At 38.6% G+C, this 20,479-nt stretch overlaps 1 protein-coding gene across 5 annotated transcripts in view; it reads right to left on the minus strand.

The window, feature by feature from the left end:
* Window positions 1–20,479, minus strand: part of grb14 (growth factor receptor-bound protein 14) — a 45,019-nt gene that overhangs the window by 13,208 nt on the left and 11,332 nt on the right. For 3 of the 5 annotated variants that reach the window (XR_009648966.1, XM_060876680.1, XM_060876679.1), the window contains exon 4: window positions 2,152–2,308. Coding sequence is in view for 4 of the 5 variants with exons in the window: in XM_060876680.1 (XP_060732663.1) it covers window positions 2,152–2,308 (157 nt within the window). In the remaining variant the exon portion in view is untranslated. Of the gene's footprint in view, window positions 1–2,151; window positions 2,309–2,879; window positions 4,141–10,166; window positions 10,995–20,479 lie in introns of those variants that run through there. The other 2 variants (XM_060876682.1, XM_060876681.1) reach the window with 2 other exon arrangements.

Genomic DNA, 20,479 nt, shown 5'->3' on the forward strand with positions numbered 1-20,479 from the left:
GAATCAAAGCACTCAGTCAGGCGTGTTTATTATATATAGATAGATATATAAAGATAGTTAAGAATCAGTGACTTCTATATAAACAGGCCCAGGGTAGAAGAAATCTGTAATGATTATGAAGCAGCAAAACTGATACATGCATAATGGGAATGCATAAAGAAATAAATAAGACTGAATAAGAGGATGGAAGGAACAGATGGTTGAATTATGCAATGGAGTGAAGAATTGTGTTGAGGAATATTCCTGTGTGGAAGGTAGCCTACACCAGCGGGAGTCATTGCCAGTGATATTAACCACTTCCTGCCCATTGGAGCTAAACCTTACTTATGTTTGAAAGAAAGATAACACTTAGAAAGCCGTCTTCATAGATTATTCCTTTATTATTCCTTCTCAAATCTAATCCCACCACTCATATATTCTCATCATTTAGGTAGTTCATGGTTACTCTAGCCAGACCTTCTGATAACATCAGATTGTTCAATTATTCCTAGTGCTGTAAACATGACTTTAGCTTTCCCTCCACAGGATTCACAGTAATACTTATTTCCCTTCTTCTACTCTTCCCTCTATGCTGTCACCTCAGTATTGGCCAAATATGAACCTGAGAGCTCTGATATTCCCTTTCACTGAGTCAGACGTTTCTGCTTGTAAATACTGAAGCAAGAGCACACATTTGCGCTCCCAACTCCTCCTGGCTCCACCACTCCCTCTATAATCAACCATTACTGAACTTCACTTCAGTTTGTGACCGCAAAAATGTAAACCATGTACAAATGGACAGAGCTTTTTCTTATCCATTTAACTCAAAATCCATGTTCTATGATGAACTGGCATAGCAATCAGGGTGTATTCCCACCTCATGCCCAATACAATTGGAAACTTAGGGCATCAAAGCTCTCCAGCTGTACTTAAGATAAGCTCTGAAGGTTCAACTTTAGAGGATAATGCTGTAGCTCCAGACCAAGTTCTAGGAGTCTGTTTCAACCAATATGTACTCTTAAATATCCAGTCAATTCTTGTGTCCTTGAAAATTTTATTGTGTTTCTGATTAACATTAAAAGTGTTGAATCTTTCTTCCCCGAAGCAAATACATTCACCCCAATTTTTCCTGCGATGGGTTTTTACACCCCATTAGCTTCTTGTCTTATTCGTGTTCTCCACGACTCCTACACTCCTTACTTACATCCTCATTAAGGAGGGATCAGCCTTCTAGCACAAAGCAAAAGCTATTCAGTACTGCAGCCAAAGTTCTTTTGCCTTTCTACATTTTGCTACTCAAACCACAATCGATTAATTGAAGCTAAGGTCTGCACTCTCAGACACTACATTAAACCTTTGGTGTCTGCTTCAGACTCAGAAAGCATTAACCCCATAAAGCCTGTTTATCCTGCTGCCTGCCACACAAAGGGGGATTTTATAGGAGGTTTTCTGCTTGGGCAAGTTTTCTCACAGATGCATCTTTAGTCTTGCAGTCTGAGAAGAGTCTGAAAACAGTCTGAGAACGGTGCTTTCCCACTGTCTGGTAAGCAATGATTACTGTCTGACATCTTAGAGATTATTAGCAAGGGAGCAAAAATTGCATAAAATGACCTAATTTTGTCAAATGTTTAGACAGAATCTCAAGACAGATCTCTTACTGGAATGCCATCTGTAAATTAGTATGATTTGATGAACCAGTGCTCACACATGGATTAACATTTAGGTCCTGCAATGTAAGTGGCTTTCGAATAGTACTGTAGTTACCCCAAGAGCTGCTCTCAAGATTCAAGACCTTGATATAACTTATGATATAACACTGTAACTCTGATGATGCATAATTGCAAAAATAGCATGATGTAATAAACAAGGATTCAGAACAAAATGACCACTGATAGTGTCTTGTTCAAGACTAGATAAGATCTGTGTCCAAAAAAAAAAGCACTTGGAATTCCCTAGCATGTGACTAAATTGCAGGATTTAGAGCTAGACCACAAAGAGGCTGTATTTCTTGTAGCAGGTTCTGTTACATTACAGCTATAGCCAAGGGGTGATGGCGCACGAAAGCTAGAATAACAAGACTCATAAAACAAAGCATGAAACAGTGATACCATTATGCTCCATTAAAGCTAAATTAGTTTCGGGCATTATGGGTACACAGATGGATGCACTTACCAATACCCAGATGAGCAAGGTGCTCAATCAACGTCCAGCTGTGGTCATCGATGCAGTGGTTCTTCAGAATGAACAGCTGGCAGATATCCCGGGCAGTGATGTCACTGGGGACCTCCACAGCTCGACTGCTGTTGTCCTCACTGTATACTTTGATCACCTTCCACACAGGAACCCATTCATTAGCCAGTGAAAAACTTTTCAGAGTCATTTTGCAGTGACTGCGAAATGATATGAAATTTGATATTTATGACTACTGATCAAGATAAGGTGTCAAAAATGACAGAACAAACATATAAACCTAATACTCAAGTATGTGCCTTTTGTGCAAGGGCAGAGAATCATGTCATTAATGGAGCTCATTTGATACCGCAAGCTACCTCACACCTCACGCCCTCCACACTCAACACTCCATTCATTTCGAATGACAGTGAAGCAGTGAGAACCAGGCCAGCAAACTGGGAGCAGATCATGAATGTTCCCTTTCACTTGCTTCACAGTTCCTAGTCTCGCACTCTCCAAAAGGAACAGCAGAACAAGCAGTGCGTATTATCGCCAAATCGGAGTCCCTTCGGGTCCAGATTAAGTTTAGAACAGCTATCAATGATAGCTCGATTTATCCCTTACAGAAAGAGAGGAGTGTTTTAGCCTCTTCTGCAAGGCATCAACCACAAACACACACATGCATGCACTAAAACAAATCAGAAAATATGTATCTTAGCATAACTTACCCCCGTATTGGATGGCAAGCAGAGCTGTGATTTGGGGCTAGCTCTGCAGTTTAGGTAAGGCTGAGTACACAGCATTGTAGGAGCAGGATTTTAGGTGAAACATAGAAACATGCATGTACTGAGGGAGCAGCAGCTCTCTCCCTCTATTTTTTCTCTCGCTGTCTCTCTTGTTCTCCTCCTCCTCTGTCTCTTACACTATCCTCTCTGCCTTTTCTCAGACGTTCTCCTTCCTCTCTCTGTGTCTGTCTTTCTCTGCAGCTGAACTGAAATGAGGTAATTAGGAGAACAGTCTCGGAGCTCCAGTACTTCCGGCCTCTCCTGCTGTATGTCACCCAATCTCTGCCCAATCACCTGCCATCTCTCACTAACTGCAGCCTCCACGGGTAAGCCCTGCCCACTCCATACCGGACAAGCTCCGCCCACTCCTTACCACCACCAGAGACAGGGGAGTAGAGGAGGATAGTGCAGAGAGACAGGAGCTGGGGAAAAGGAGGTGGAGTGGAGAAGGGGTAGAAAAAGTCACAAGGCTCGCTTCACCTAGCTTTTCCCATGGCCAAGATCAACTCCATCTCTTGCCCTGTCTATAATGCTCAGCATGAGAGCTGCAGACATTATGACTAGTTACTTAAGTGTTTACTTTAGATCAACTCTGTGTAAAGTTAAAAAAAAAATGGTGGTCAGAGTAAGATGGGGGAAGGGAAGTAAAGGAAGGAGAGGGGTAAAGAGACATGAGATGAAATGTGAGGAGAGGAAGTTTGGGGGAGGGGAGAGGGGGAGAGAGAGAGAGAGAGAGAGAGAGAGAGAGAGAGAGAGAGAGAGAGAGAGAGAGAGAGAGAGAGAGAGAGAGACTGTTGTCCTTGTGTTAGGTTGTCCGATCAAGGCTCAGTTTATTATTTATGCTCATAGTAATTTCAGGTGAAAATGAACAGGTCAAACACAATTCCTGCTATGTAATGAACACCCAGATGTGCTACTGTTGTTGCTCTAATATTCATAATATTCAGCAGTGGTAAACCTAACCTAAGGCCAAAACATTACAAATGCTTTCCAGTCGTGATTTCCAAACATGTCTGAATCAGTAGGCTCCAAATAATATTACCTAAAGATATAATGCCATCAGGAGAACTTTTGAAAGGAGTGAAATTTCCATACACATTATGAGAAAAAGTATAATGAGAAATAGCAGATCATTTTGCCTATATTCACATCACCTAAACTTACTAAGATGTCATTTTTTAGCGCAATACAACAACAGAGGCGCCAATACAGCAAGACACACGTATACAGTAAGGTTGTGCACAAATGTCTTAAGATCTTATTTCTGACAGATTGGGTCACAGTGCATTAGGTCTGATGTCCGATCTCCATTGATTGTAAGAATTTTATTCCCTCCAGACTTACAGACCAATTAAATGTAAAAAGCATTAATATTGAAAGTATTTTTGTTCAAGCAATGATATTAGTATTCACCCGATCATTTGAAGTTCACAGCTGGCAAAGCTATAACCAGCTGTGGCTGAGAGGTAAAGAGAACCTGCTCTCCGTGTGGGAGGAATGGCCTTCCCTTCTACCCATCAATCAGAGCCAATCGAGAGAATCTGTTATGCCTTGCTTAGAGCTTGGGGAAGTCATGATACTGTGTTTTATGGATGAAGCATTATTTAGTCTTTTAATCAGATAGACACCCAAACTATTGTTCAAGTCATTATGTTAATAAGATAGTGTTGTGCTATAAACTGCCAGAGTAGCATCCATGACAGCAATCATTAAAAAAATCTACAATGGACTACCATTATACTGTTTTCTTATGTGGAGACGAAACAAGGGCAGCAATGTTTCAGTGGTAATATATGCTCATAGGCTCATTTTACAGTCAAATACACCTTAAAGAAAACAAAAATAAAATTGCTGTGGAGAACACTGATGGTACTGTAAGTGTAACGTTAGCTTACAAAGTCAGAACATGCAGATCATTTCACTCCCTCCACGAGTTCATACGGCTCCCAGTTTTCAATGAAATAAATCTCTAGCCATATAATGTTCACATAACATAGCCATTCCTATGACGTTTGGTGCAATACAGCCCCTTCTTTATTTAAGAATAATAAAAAATTTTAAAAAAACACAATAAAACTGAATTACTAATTGCACGCAGTCATATTGATCTGCCACCAAACCAATCCTCTATATCTATATCTATATATCTAAATCTATCTATCTATCTATCTATCTATCTATCTATATATATATATATATATATATATATATATATATATATATATATATATATTTATATATATATATATATATATATATATAGAGAGAGAGAGAGAGAGAGAGAGAGAGGAAATTCTATTTCTACTTTTATTTGTGTTTAATCTATTTCTATTCTACCTTTTTTTGACACAAACAGCTGAAAGGCTTTTCAATACATGTTCTATAGTGTTTGCTTTATATAAAATATAATTTTCATTGAATTTAAGTCTCTTACAGTGTCTGTGAGTGTTTGTAGCATGTAAACAGAGAATTAACCTCCCCAACAATCCCATAATACAGCACAACATGCCGTCTAATGCCCAAGCCCTAGAAAGAATAGTACAATTAACATTCTTATTTAAAACAGTTTGAATATCTTGCCAACCCTGTGATGTTCCACCACATACTTTTCATACACTGACACAAACACTGCCATATAAATCATTGACACTTATCAGGGCAGCAACTTCTTCCTGTTTCTACACACCATTTTTCAAAGTGAAGAATGTTTTTCATGTGATTTAAATTTTTATTCCACACCTTATGGCAGAATCACCTGCTACTTGTTGCCCTTTAGTGAAGATGTTAGAAAGTTTTAGTGCACACCCATCCTCACCTCCTGTAATAGCGTTGTCTCTAAATTAAAACATTGTTTAGAAACCCCAACAGACAGGGTGTCAGCAGATTTATAAGTTCCTTCAGAGTCTTTCCAAACAGTGTTGACTTGATCAAGCCCCAAAAGTGCCTCTACTTCCTGTGGAGATGAAACACCTTCTCAGCCTTCATTGCTGCAAGGGCTTTGATATCAGACAAAGTGAAAACATGCCACTTCCAAACATACTGTATAGTCCATACACAAAATCTAGACTGTATTAAATCATGAGTCTCCTTTATTCTGTTTTTGGTGATATGTGGCTTTCAGGTTTGTATGCATGACACGTGCATGATGTGTGTATGATTTTGTCTGTGGTTATTTGTCATATTTGTAAAATGGTAAATTGTAATCATCAATGAATCATTAATCATTAAGCAAAATCATCAATAAACTAAAAGAAAGTGTCATTTTGACTGAAAGAGCACTCCTTTCTTGAGCTGGGATCAAATCTAATTTTGAAGTTGTAGTTGTTGGATGTGCACTTTTTGGATCCTGTACAGTATATGGGGAACTCTAATGGCCATTTCTCCCTTACTGAAAGCTTACACATCTATAGCCACCGCTCATTCTTCTTTGATTAGATATTTAAATATACATGCAACACCATGCAGAGGCTCAGTTCTCTCGCTGTGTCTTTATCTGGCATCCCTGAGCTGAACTCTCAATTTTGAGAACAGATGAAGGAGAAAACAAATCTAGAAACAGAAAACTAGAAAAAAAAAAGAGAAACAGTCTAAAGATATCCTTAAATGCTGAAGAACACATTCGACTGTTGCAATGTTGAAATGTTTTAATTAGTGACTTAATAACTTTAGTTAGTGATTTTTAAATCTTTTTCCTCTCCTTTTACGTGTGTGTGTGTGTATGTGTGTGTGTGTGAGAGAGATAGTGTGTGTGTGAGTGAGAGAGAGAGAGAGAGAGAGAGAGAGGGGGAGAGAGAGAGAGAGAGAGTGATAAAAGTGCAGAGTGCAGATAAAACATCTGTAAGGGCACTACAAGCAGTGCTGTGTGCTATCACTGGGCACAAAGACCTGCATTCAGTAATATCTACTGTTCTTTTCTTCTCTCTCTCTCTCTCTCTCATGTACACACACACACTTACATAAGGCTTCAAATTTATATACATATGTTTTTACATACAACTTTGTCCACTTAAAAAAATGTTGCACTTTCACTAGCTCTTACACCTCTGCTTTGTATACATTGCTCATTTATTTCTTTTTGTATGGTAGCACTACTTGTATTCTATTTGATATAGTCCTTTGCTTTTATTTCCTCATTTGTAAGTCGCTTTGCCAGTAGTATCTGCTAAATGAATAGATGACAAGATTTAATAGATGACAATCTGTGATACAAAATTTCTCTTTTTTTCCAAATTCTTTCGAGTCTCTTGGATGATCATATCTCTCATTCCCTTTCTTTTCTCTCTCATTCTATCTAGTGTGTTGGCTTTCATGCCTTTATGATGTGGAATGCCAGTGACCAGTGTTACTATTCATTCCCACTTTCACATGTATTACAGATTTTATCTAAGATCAATGAATTTTCTGTTTACTGACATAACAGCCAACTAAAATAAAAACATGTCTACAGTACATCCTTTTTCTGAGTGTGTTCCGTTCTACTCTCTCTGGAAGGTAAGTAGGAATGAAGAGTGGGTGCAGGTCAGGTTCGGGGTTTTGTTGGCTCCTGGTGTACCTCTAACTCATACAATCATACACTTCAAGCACACATAGACAGACACATGCACAACTCACTCAGCTGCTCCATTCAGAACATTCAAAAACCTGAGAGGATAGAGGAAGTCCACAAGTCAAGCGTTAAATAGTGTGTGTATAATGGGTGTCTGGCTCTCTGTGTGCAGAGATAAGCTTTGAAGCAGAGCATACTTGGGGAGAGTAGAACACCGAGAGACTGTCTCCCTCCGGCTATCGCTCAGTTAAACAAGGAAATAAGATTAGCAGTAACCTGATTACACCTATGACAGCTTTATGCAGCAACTGTCGGCATCTCATCGTTCAATGCAATTAAGAAACTGCATTGATGAAAATTTTAGGTCCCTAATTAGGTCCCGTGGAGGCATTGCTGGTTTACAAACCTTTATAGATGTACTTATGGAGAGTGAATCTAAAAAGTGGAGTAAAAGCCATCACGTTTTTTTTAGAAAATATATAAACCACACTGTTCCTGATGGACATTATTATGGACATAGTGCATTATTTCATATTATCTGCCCATATTGTGAGAAGGAAATTTTAAAACTAGAAGTTGTATTATCAATAGTAATCACTGACTTGTTTATGAATAGAGCTGAGCACATATCTATTCTTCTTCATTCATTCATTCATCTTCTACCGCTTATCCGAACTACCTCGGGTCACGGGGAGCCTGTGCCTATCTCAGGCGTCATCGGGCATCAAGGCAGGATACACCCTGGACGGAGTGCCAACCCATCACAGGGAACACACACACACACACACACACACACACACACACACTCAATCACACACTATGGACAATTTTCCAGAGATGCCAATCAACCTACCATGCATGTCTTTGGACCGGGGGAGGAAACCAGAGTACCCGGAGGAAACCCCCGAGGCACGGGGAGAACATGCAAACTCCACACACACAAGGTGGAGGCGGGAATCGAACCCCCAACCCTGGAGGTGTGAGGCGAACGTGCTAACCACTAAGCCACCGTGCCCCCCTCTATTCTTCTTTAAGATTTAAATTAAAGGATATGTATAATAGATGAGTGCCTGTTTTTTCCAGAATTCTTAAACCTGACCTTGAGGGAAGTGGTAGTTCAGTGGCTAAGATTTTGGATTACTGCTTGGAGGGCTGCGAGTTCAAATCCCAAAATCACCAAGATGCCACCACTTGGCTTCAGAGCAATGCCGCTAACCCTCAGCTGCTCTGTTGCATTATAAAGTGTAAGTTGCTTTCAATTAAGGCGATTTATTTTTTTTGAAGTTCAGATCAGTTTCAGAATCAACACAGTACATTTTTAAGTTCTAATCAGAAAAAGTGAGAGTTTAATTGTTTACAATCTAAATACACTTATTTACCTAAAAAGTGTTAGAAGAGGCATTTAACCCTGCACACTGTTGAACTATGTGTACTGAACTGGTAAACTTGAATAAACACCACAGTATGTGTTTCTCAGGTTAACACTACTGCCGAGATCCTGTAGAGATGCTTTATAGTCTTAAACTCAAGGACAGGACAGTATAGACCAGTTCACTAGAGTCTGGCCTTCTGTTATCATGATCTCTCGACCCACAGCTGCATCTTTATCTGAGAATCAGACAACTGGCCTTGGCCTGACCAGAACTTATCCAGTGTTCCTTCAGTCTTTTACCATCTATCCATCTCTTGTTCTCAACATGAATGGCAAGGTCCCAAACAGCTCCGACATGTCTGAACAGCTGCAACATGTCTCATGCATGCAACTTGAATATTTTATAACTGTCTACAATGGTTAATTCATTTCCATGAAATGTCCATTACAAAAGCTGAATATTTTGGAATTATGTATGTCCTTTCTTCTGAACGTTCTCCACATGTTATTCACTTACTATTTACCAACTATTATAAAACTAAATAAAAAAAATACATGTAGTCTTCATAAAGGTAGAGTATAGAGACATGAAGTCAGAGATTCCTGGGAATATAAAGATTTGTCCCCTGGCTGATTGATGCACTTGATCCGCAACCTCACTCAACATTCTCACAAACCTTCTTTCTTTTAGCCTGTTTCACCACAGGACAAGTGCATGAATTTAACCTGTTTTACTGCTCCTTGTCTCATTGCATTATGCTCTAATCTGCACTGATGATTCCTCATAATGAGGAACCATGAAATGATCTCATTTTCCAGCAGAAAAACAGCATTTTGGCTAAGCACTTACACGTGGATGCATAACTCGTATTCAACGAACTGTAATAACGTAGCCCAAAAAACCTTCTAAAAACTATAATCTAAAAAATGATACTAAAAACACGTCTGACAAATCAGTAAAATTTCAATTATACAACATATATCAATCAATCAAAGGAACAGGAGGAACTGAATGAAATGTTTCTCTTCCCAAACCTCCTGCATGATCAGGCTCTCAAGTATGGGAAACTCTGGGGAGAGAATAAATGCCTACAGTTTCCACCACAAGACCAGACTTCCAAACACGCCACAACACAGGAAAACCAGAGTCTAAACCATGTCTAACATTAGAGAAAAGCTGATGAAACAAGCACATGTAAGCAATCAAAGAAATGGTAGATAGTGTTCTGGTTTGCTACACTTTTGTCTAAAGAAAAAGAAAACAGTATTTAGTTGATTTTGTGAGCTTAAAAGAAAGCGTTTGTGTTCCTACCCGCTTCTGCAGGCAAAGTGGAGTGATGGCAGGCAGCGTGACTCGTCTGGCTTGGAAATTCATACTGCTCTCTTCAGCGGGCTGCTGGGCATAAAACGTCCATCCGATTTCCTTTATTTCTTTTTAAAAAATGTAAATGTAGTTGCTCAGCTCTATATTTCTGAAGATCTAGATAGCTGAAATTGCCTGCACAGATGTCTGGAGTTGTACCAGAGACAGTGTCTGTATGAGACTGAAAGTCAGACTCCTCCTGTGGCCTTGGAAACATGCCGTGTTTTTTTCCTGTAAGGAAAGCTTTCCCTTCTAATAAAAACTCCTGATAAAGCACTGAGGAGTTAAGGTCAGGGAAAAGACCTACAGTAACTTTATCTGCTGACATGTAAACCTTCCCTCAAAAAGGCACACAAGGATGGTGTGACTTCCATACTTCACTTTCCTCTCTAAAGACCTGAACAAGGCAGAAATACCATTTTTTTTGTTCCAGAGCACTAAGTGCTCTTGGTCATATTACAAAACTAATAGTATATTTAGTCCACATCCCCAGTGACAAAGACATTTAAATAGCATTGGGATTCCCATTAAAAGGTGACATTGTATTCAAATCAAACTGAGAACATTTGCATAATACACATTATCAAGAAAAAAGCCTAATTCCTTAATATAACAAAGACTAATTAGTTATTTTTCAGTGAAAGTTGAGACTACAAGGAGAGGTGTCTAAATAAATTGATGAAGCATACCAAAGGCAACATCTGTCCCCAGAGCACAGAGGACATCAGCTAACAATGGATACTTGAGCTGATAAAAGAGAGAAGGGGAGTAGAGAGGGAGCAGGTGTGAGAGAAAAAAATTAGACAGAGGAAGAGTGTGTGAGGGGGACGTGACAATCCGCAGTTCTGAAATGGCAAAGTGTGGCTTCTAAATGTACACAAAATTATTAGGAGAGAGATATACTGAATCAATTTAAATACCTAAATATTAAAGTAGGCACCAACATCCTGTGCACATGACTCTTCTTTAAGAAAGTTGCTGTTAATAAGCTGTGGGATAAAAGGAGCATGCTGAAATAATTATTTTTGATCAAAATAATTTCTGCACATTCACCATTTCTATATAAGAAAGCTTCATAAAATATATTAATATCAGTAAAAGGAAATTTTGAAAAACTGAAACTCTGGCTTATGAGACTTTTATAACTTTTATAATTCAGCCAATGTTTAAAGATGTAGCATCTGAAACACACACACACACACACACACACACAATCCAGCACATTTTGCTTTTTTCATGCTAGTCTTAGCCTGAACCAGAATTAAGATTTCAATATTCTTCTTTTCTTCAGAAGATCTATGAGTATCAGACAGGGAGATGTTGGCATCCCTGACCCGGTTTAGGAATCTGCTGACATCTTTTTTTTACAGTATGACTTTCTTGAATGACTTTTACATGTCTAACAGATCACTGTTTGACATTCTGTCTCCCTGAATGTACTGTATGTCTATGAATCTAACATTAAGTATAACACTGAGAGGACACTTTGCTCTGCACCAGTAATTTTACAGTTCACATGAAGTATCAGGGATAGTAGCACAGACAGACAGACGCTAATACTTATCACAGCTAGCAAGAAATACACTGAAATCAATAGAACTCTTTGATAAGAAAGTCTCTGCCATTCCCAAAACATAGGCAGCCTCAGAGACACTGGCCTTGACCGGCCACAAAAGACAAAAAAAACTAACCAGCACACAAGCCAAGGAAGACAGCAGGCAAGATCTGACTACCACACCACAGTTTACATAGGCTTTTAGACAGACAGACACACACAGACACACACACATTTTTATACATACATACATATATATATATATATATATATATATATATATATATATATATATATATATATATATATATATATACACACACACACACACACACACACACACACACACACACACAGTGCATACAGTACATATGCACACAGCATAGACACCATTCTTAACTCTTCATGAGATATTATTTCCTGTATTTCTCTTGTGTAAGCTAAAAGGAGATGCAATATCCTGAGCCATGCAGCAACGCTGGGGCAGCCATGGCTCTATTTATAATTTCCAAGTCGTTAAAGATTGTTGTTTAATAGTATGCTTCTTAAGTTACTAAATATGTTCAAAGCAAAATATTTTTGCTTTGAATATTTTCCATCGCAGAGGCCAGACTAAGGCACTGCTTTGGAACAGTGTCTATAACAGAGGAATGAATTTGCATTGAGATCACATACTGATACCGAAAGCAATGTTTGAGTGACTCTGACATTAACAGACACTCCTGCTGAAAACACACAGTTGATAGTAAAATTCCACGCAAAACAAAAGATCTTACAATAACCTGGTTTCAGGTGTATGCACAGGTCTTACCTCATACATATTTTGAAAGAGGTCAGTTTTTTGGTGCAAGAATCTCTCAAATTAGCATACACTGATTCAAGCTCTTTGTTATAATAATGCACCAAATCTATTCACCAATTCGCTCCTTGCAGGTCTGCCAATGTTCTTTGTGACACTTGCAACCGATCCAGAGTGCATCTACAAGACTTGTTTTCAGTTTTCCCAAGTTGTCCCACATCAACCCATTGCTGCATTCCTTCCACTAGCTTCCTATAGTGGCCCACATCCGATTTAAAACACTGATGTTCACCTACAAAGCCACAATCAGACCAGCCCCTTCCTACATGAAGGCACTTATCGCACCCTGCTCTGCACCACAATCCTTTTGCGCATCTAGCATTGGCTCAACCATGTACCATGATACAAGAAAGACATGAGTCAAGACTTTTTCTGTCCTGGCACCCAGGTGGTGGAATAAACTTCCTCAGGCTGTCCAAACATTTGAGTCTAAACTCTATCTAACAGGGTTTTAGCTTGAGGGTATACTCAGACGCTGGCCTACTGAACAAACATAAAAATATGTATTCAAAAGAGACAAAAAAAGCAATTCTGTGAGTCCCACTAGATAATGGCACCTGCAAATATCCATTAATGTAAATGTGGTTAGACATCTTTAAAGCAACAAGGCTGGAGGAGTGGATAAGGTTCACCTAGAGATGTTAAAGGCTGGACAAGTTTGGAACCTCTTCAATGTTGCATGGAAAGCTGGGGCAGTGACATTAGACCAGCAAACGGACAGAAGTCCCTATTTTTAAAAAAGTCCCAATTAAAGTTTAGTATATACAATAAAAGTATATTTAGACTAATAGAGTCAATAGGATGGGCCAGCTTTTTGCTCTTGCTCAGTGTAGTGAGGGGTCATGCAAGAATTCCAACCCAGCCTACATGTGTTTTCTTGTGGATTTGCCTACATTTGTTGTGTGACTCACTCGCTCACTCACTCACTCATTTTCTACCGCTTATCCGAACTACCTCGGGTCACGGGGAGCCTGTGCCTATCTCAGGCGTCATCGGGCATCAAGGCAGGATACACCCTGGACGGAGTGCCAACACATCGCAGGGCACACACACACACTCATTCACTCACACAATCACACACTACGGACAATTTTCCAGAGATGCCAATCAACCTACCATGCATGTCTTTGGACCGGGGGAGGAAACCGGAGTACCCGGAGGAAACCCCAGAGGCACAGAGAGAACATGCAAACTCCACACACACAAGGCAGAGGCAGGAATCGAACCCCCAAACCTGGAGGTGTGAGGCGAACGTGCTGGCCACTAAGCCACCGTGCACCCCTTGTTGTGGGACGTACTGCAAAAATACAGAGGGACACTACCTTAGACACTACTCTGTATGAGTACAGTGAGAGTTATGTCTGTGTTCTCAGCCTTAAGATGGGTCAATTTTGTCTCATTTTTAAGGTTTTCATGCACAGGATGTCAAGGTATTGCCAAGGCTGAAGAGGTGTCCAGTATGGAAGGCTAGATCACTGCTATTTTCATATAACGTTTTACTCTTGACACCATCCAAAGTTGCCATGGTGATGCACCTGAGTTTCTTTTGAGTTTGTCTGCTGACTGTGAAGTGAGTGATGGTAAAACAGGATCTGATTTTCAGATAAGGATCTTTGTTTAACTGTCAATATATATACCTATTATCACCTATGGTTACAAGAACAAAAACACAGTCATAAATACAGGTGGCAGAAATAATGTTCCTCTGGTTTCTGATCTTGCGCTCTCTTCATGGATGAGGAACTCTGCAATCTGGAAAAACCTCAGAATAAAGAACCTGCTCTGGCGAATCAAGAGGATAAGCACATTAAAAGGGTGGTGTGCCGCATTAAATCTGTATCAGACATGTTTCACCCACAAAGACCCCAGAGTAAACCCTGGGACCACTGGAGGGATTATATCTCTTTCTGTACTGACATTCTCAACCTGTTGCCACCATGACACCAACAGGAGAAGCAGAAAAAATAAAAAATAAAAAAAACCTTGAATATTTCAATAATCATACAACTTTCTAGATTTTAGTTCATGACAACATTATGGAAATGAAAAATGCTGACATTTAAACATATTTGATTTAAAAAGTCAAGATGAAAAAGAATAAAACAGCAGCTGAAGTGATAAGGAGTGGCTTCACGAGTGCAGTTACCTTCCTTGAATTACAGCTAGCAACCAGTGAATTCTGATGGAAATAACTGATGAAGAGGATCTCTTACAAAACGTCTTTTAATAAGAAATAACAAAGCCATGCGTGTGATCAGACAACGTTCCAGTCTTAGATTTAGAGTTTGAAAAATGTTTAAATAAAATGGTTATGCAATATGGTTACTTAATAAAACAACACAAATGTTTTACACTTAGGAGAAAATAAAACGCAAGAGTCTAATGTACAGTCTGTTGCTCTTTAATTCGGGTTAGCTGGGTAATGGTCATGCTGACCTGTGCATGAGTCACACTCACACACAAACACACACACACACACACACAATCTTAGCCATGTGCATAAATGAAACACCAGAAGGCCTGTGACTGCTGTGTCTGTGACTGCTAAGAATCCAGATCCGCCTCTCTCTCTCTCTCTCTCTCTCTCTCTCTGTTCCCTCTCTGTCACTCTTTCTCTCTCCATGTCTCTGTCTCTCTCTGTCTGTGCCCTGTTATAGTGTCTTAGCCAGCAGAAATAAACTCCAACAACTTATTCATAATACATCACATCCAGGGTAAATCTAACCAGTGTGATTTTCTCAATAGCCTTTTTACAATATGTGACTAAGTTTATTATCTTTAATGCACTTATTGTATAACTCATAACCCTTTAATACACTTTAGGCTTTCAACTTAATGATGAAATTGTAATAATATGATTGAATGCATAATAAACATAGCAAATACTGGCTATGTTTATTAGAATAGTTCATTAGAAGTTCATTCTTTTTCTTTATTTATTTATTTATTTTTGACTTTAAAAGGAGCAGACAAATAACTGCAGCATTTGTTTGGTCACAAACTATGCACTTATTTTAGAATGATAAAGAAATCTATAACTGACAATTAAACATTACTCAAAGTATTATTATAACATTATATATTTTATGGTTTATATGTTCAATGGGCTATATTGTATCCAATTTATAGTATATTCCATGTTTGTACAAGAAGAAAATAATCATTTCTTTGTAATTATACATAATCCGTCTTACATAGTGAAAACTGCAGAACTAAACATTTAGATCAGATCTTTGATCAGTTTGCTTGATATATATATATGATGGTGTGACGTGTGCAATGTCTTGCAGTATTCTGGAAAGCATAAGCAATATCAAAACTATCTTGCCAAGAAGAAACAAAATCGAAATGAAGCCAAATTTAAATCTAAACAATGGTGGAAAGGAAGTAAACAGGAAAAGGAAATAAACAGGACAGTTGCTGATTTTTCCATGCCATAAGGCCATTTTAGGAAAGCCGTGCAAGCTGCTATGTGGAGCAGGGGTTTTTGCGCCCCTGTGGAGATGGTTGGGCATGAGTTCATGATCCAAAGAGCAACAGGATTTTATTACACAAGTTCATCATCCAAGACATTTCTCACACAAACACACATGCAGCTTAGCTATTAAGGTACAAACATTACCGATATATTATTACAATAACACAATACTGAAAATCATGTACAAACACTTTAAGTATTACAGTCTGAGTGAATGTGGAAGTTAATACACCTTGTAGCATAAATAAGACATGAGTAACATAATGGTCGTAAGACATTATACTCAGACATTTAAAGCATCATATCAAAACCTACAGTATGTCAGTGTGCTGTGGGGTTAGTGCTATAAATGTTTACCATAATTAAACTACAAGAAAAGGTCTCATTTACATTTACACTCTCATCACATATAAAGGGGTGTGGAATAAGGGTCATTTCCCTGTAACGCTTCACTCAGTGTTTGTGGAATCAGAGATCAATCTCAAGGGAAGGGGATTCACAAAGCCAAATCTGCTCTTGGGTGAACAAATTTAGCATGCTCAGCAAATAAAGAAAGGACAAACCCTGGTGCAGGAAAAGAGTATGAGTGTTTAGGCTAATAATACCTTCTCTCTTGCCTTGAAATATTGCAGCATGTTCTTAGTCTGTGCCGAGGGAGAAGGATAACCTGCAGCAGTCCTTGAACTATAAAGCATGATGTCAAGATGTGTTTAGAGCTGTAATTTGCTCCATAAATACACTGGCGTTCATGGTCAAATCTTACATAATTACTATGAGACCATACGTATAGGGATGATTACATAAGTACATACAGCAGTATAGGGTTGAGATAAGATACTTATACAGTATGAGACAAAAGTAAACACAAAAATATCAGCTGCAGCAATGACTTAAAAAAGAAGAAAGGTCTAACAGAGGAATGAGGCATGAAGTCTGTTATAAATTGTATAGGTTTTGCCCAAGCTGATATTGAAGAGGGAGCCCTTTTGTTGCGTAAGGATTTATTGAAGTGTGAATGCGGATCAAGACAGGAGTCCGAAGGCAGCAGTGCCGCTTATTCAAATAATACACATAATACATAACACAGAAAAGGGCTGTGGCTCTTTCATTCAATAGAGATTTGAGACAGCAGGTCTGCCACGCTGCCTTTGTCATGAAAATCTTTCATGACACTGCAAATGTAGGGTCTTTCTCACGACTGAAATAGCTCCTAAAACACACAGCTAAAACAATGGCATGTCAGCAGCAAAGGCCTTTCCACATTTCATGACTCCACTCGAACAAACCTGCTAGCAATTTACTTGTCCCTCAAAGTCCACCCCATACACATTTTACTCATATTTCTAATGTCAAATATGGTATGACAGCCACAGTAGGTTCCTTCTGTGGAGACTAAAGAAATGATCATTATTGTTATAAAACAGTAGACATTTCTTTGACTCTGGATAGATCTGTCTGACGTTCTTTGTATTAATGTTCTGTATTATTTCCTATCTAGAGAACACTGCCCTTATAATTATCTTGTTGATAATAATAACAATGTTCAGAAAAACAGCCAGTCATTTCTGCTCTATTTATAAATGATTAGACAAAAGAGTAGAAGAGAGTAGAAAATACTGAGTGATGCAATACTTGCTCTATTCAGCTGTAAGATGGGGGATGTGATGATGACAAGGCTGTGAGAAGCGAGAGCATACAACGCCTCATATCTATAACGTAGGGACAGGCATACAGCTGGGCTAACTGACATGTTCCTTTTGTTATGGCCATTGCAGCTGATCCATGAAAAGCCTGTCAGGCCCATAAGAGCCCAAACGCACCCTTCACACGGTCCAGCAAAGAGCACAAGGTCACAGAGGTACCAACCTTCTTCTATAGCTGTGACTTCACAGCTCCACTCCTTCCAACCACAGAAACACAAAAGCTGAAAGCCTGACTGAATCCTCCCATAAGTCCTGAACAATAGCAGAGAAGGCATTAGAGAAGTGCAATAGGGTTTGCTAATGCAGAGATGTCAAATTAGGGTCAAGTGTGATTCAAATCAGATAGCAGAGCCTTGTTTGGCCTTATGTTAAGTAGACAATTTGCCTCATAAAACAGTGTGAAATGTGAAAATCCTTGGAGTCTGGAGTTATTTATTGATGAGAAACAAAACAGTAACTTAAGAAAGTTAGTAAGAGGAAAGCCTGAATTTGATGAACACATAAAAGTACTTTAGTCTACAGGTATACAATGCTATAATTTCTGTAACACTTTTTGTAAATGTAACAAGCTGAAAATCTTATATACAGTACAAGCACAAATATCACCAAACATTAATGCTACGAATGATGTTCAGAAGCTATGCAGTGCATTAATGGTTAATAAGAACAACCTAATTGACTTATTTAACTGTTGTTGGATGTTTAGACAAGACACAACAAAAAAGATATCAAGCAAGTTATGTCACAACTTAATATAGTTAATAATTTTCAGGCCGGGCTTCATGTAGCTACTGTTTCTTATAAAAATACCTTTGTAAGACCAATTTTGTGTTGGATAATGTTTACTGGCCTTGCACAAAATAAAAGATGAATAAGAAAATAAAAAATGAAAAATGTTTACATTTTTTTTTAAATTAAATATTTAAGCAAAAAATAAAGAAAAGAAAAGAAAAAAAAGAAAATCTGCTATACTAAGCATTCACTAGTTAAGCATTCACTAGTAGTGACTTTGTTGCAGAGATGTTTGCACTAAATATTTGTAGGTAAATAACTATTTTACAAAGTTGTCTGTTGCCATTTTACAAAGTTGACATTGCACCTTAGTGTAAGCCCACACACTCACGGTCACATTCACAGTAACTCGATATCTGATTAAACACACCCGAATACAATCACCATTTACCACTATAATAGCACACAGTAAACATATCCTAAGTGTGAAATAGTGGTCAATGTTCATTGTTTATGATGTGCCAACCTTGTTTATTGATATTCAGATATATTCAAACTATATTATTCTTCGCTTCCTGAGATCCTGGTTTGTAGAAGATTCACTTGCTAACAGATTTTTGGCTAATAATTATGGATTGTTTGCTACAATCTAACTTTGCTGACTATTTAAGTAAATTATGCTGTTTCCTGCATATGATTATTGATTACTCAGTGCATGAGAAAGCCTGCAGCAAGGGTAGACAAATCATCTTTAATTCCCTAAACTTATTATGCAGTTATGCACCTTAAAACATATTACTCAGTAACTGCTATGAATTATTCAGTTACCACAGTAAAAACAGTATGTGCTTATGAGAGTTAGATATGTTATGTCTGGATCTACCTACAGGGGTTTGGGAGCTTGAGGATACAGCAAACAGTTACTTAATGGAAACAGCTGGAATTTGGAGAAAGATCATAGGTAAGGGTTTAGAAAGTATTTACATATGATTGATTTTATGTTGATTTGTATGATAGCAGCATGCTGTATATGTAAGACTGTTTAGAGCGGAAGGTAAGATGCGAATTGGTTTCAAACAAGTGTTTCATTCTTTTCATACATTCAACACCACACCCCAACTTTGTCCCTTCTGTTTTAACTGAAAACATTTTAGAAACATTAAGCCTACGTGTGCTTGTATTAAACCACATAATTACTAACTATGGGGATAGAGAGAGTTTTGCAGAGTAAAAAGAGACACTTGAAAGAGATTCATTAAGAGACTGTGAACAGCCAACTCTAATACTGTCCCAAGCTCCACCACTCTGCTGCGTGCTGCTCCAATTTCAGCCGTTAGCACAAGTCCGAGCTGGCCTTTCTGACACACACAAACACGCACACACACAGAGGGAGAGAGAGAGCCTGCCTTCCACAGCCTGCCAAGTCGGCCTTAGTATCTCTCTCTCTCTCTCTCTCTCTCTCTCTCTCTCTCTCACACACACACACACACAGACACACACACAATGCCTGCTGATCTGGCCTTTCTCTACATCACACAACTGATGGTAATTATACAGCCACATGGTCATCATGTCTGCATGAGCAAGAACCTGTGTCAGTCTCTCAAACTGTTTCACTCAACAGATCACTCAAAATAGCTCTCAAGGAACTTTCCATTTCACCTGTCTTTCTTTAATCCACTAATTCAGACACTCTCTTAGCCATTTATTAACTCAGTTCATCTCCTGCCGGCATACATGAAGCCACATCATGTTTAACCTATGTGCCATATTGAACTTATTTAGCACCAGGGCTAAAGACACACAAAGTAATAACCTCCATATGCAGCCTATTCATGGATTAAGGATCAAATGATAAATATAACAATAAAGAACTGATGCATGTAACATGAGTATTTCAATTACCATCTTTGTTAAATAATCATGTTATGAAAA

This window comes from Tachysurus vachellii, chromosome 8, assembly GCF_030014155.1.
Source record: "Tachysurus vachellii isolate PV-2020 chromosome 8, HZAU_Pvac_v1, whole genome shotgun sequence".
Lineage (NCBI taxonomy): Eukaryota > Metazoa > Chordata > Actinopteri > Siluriformes > Bagridae > Tachysurus > Tachysurus vachellii.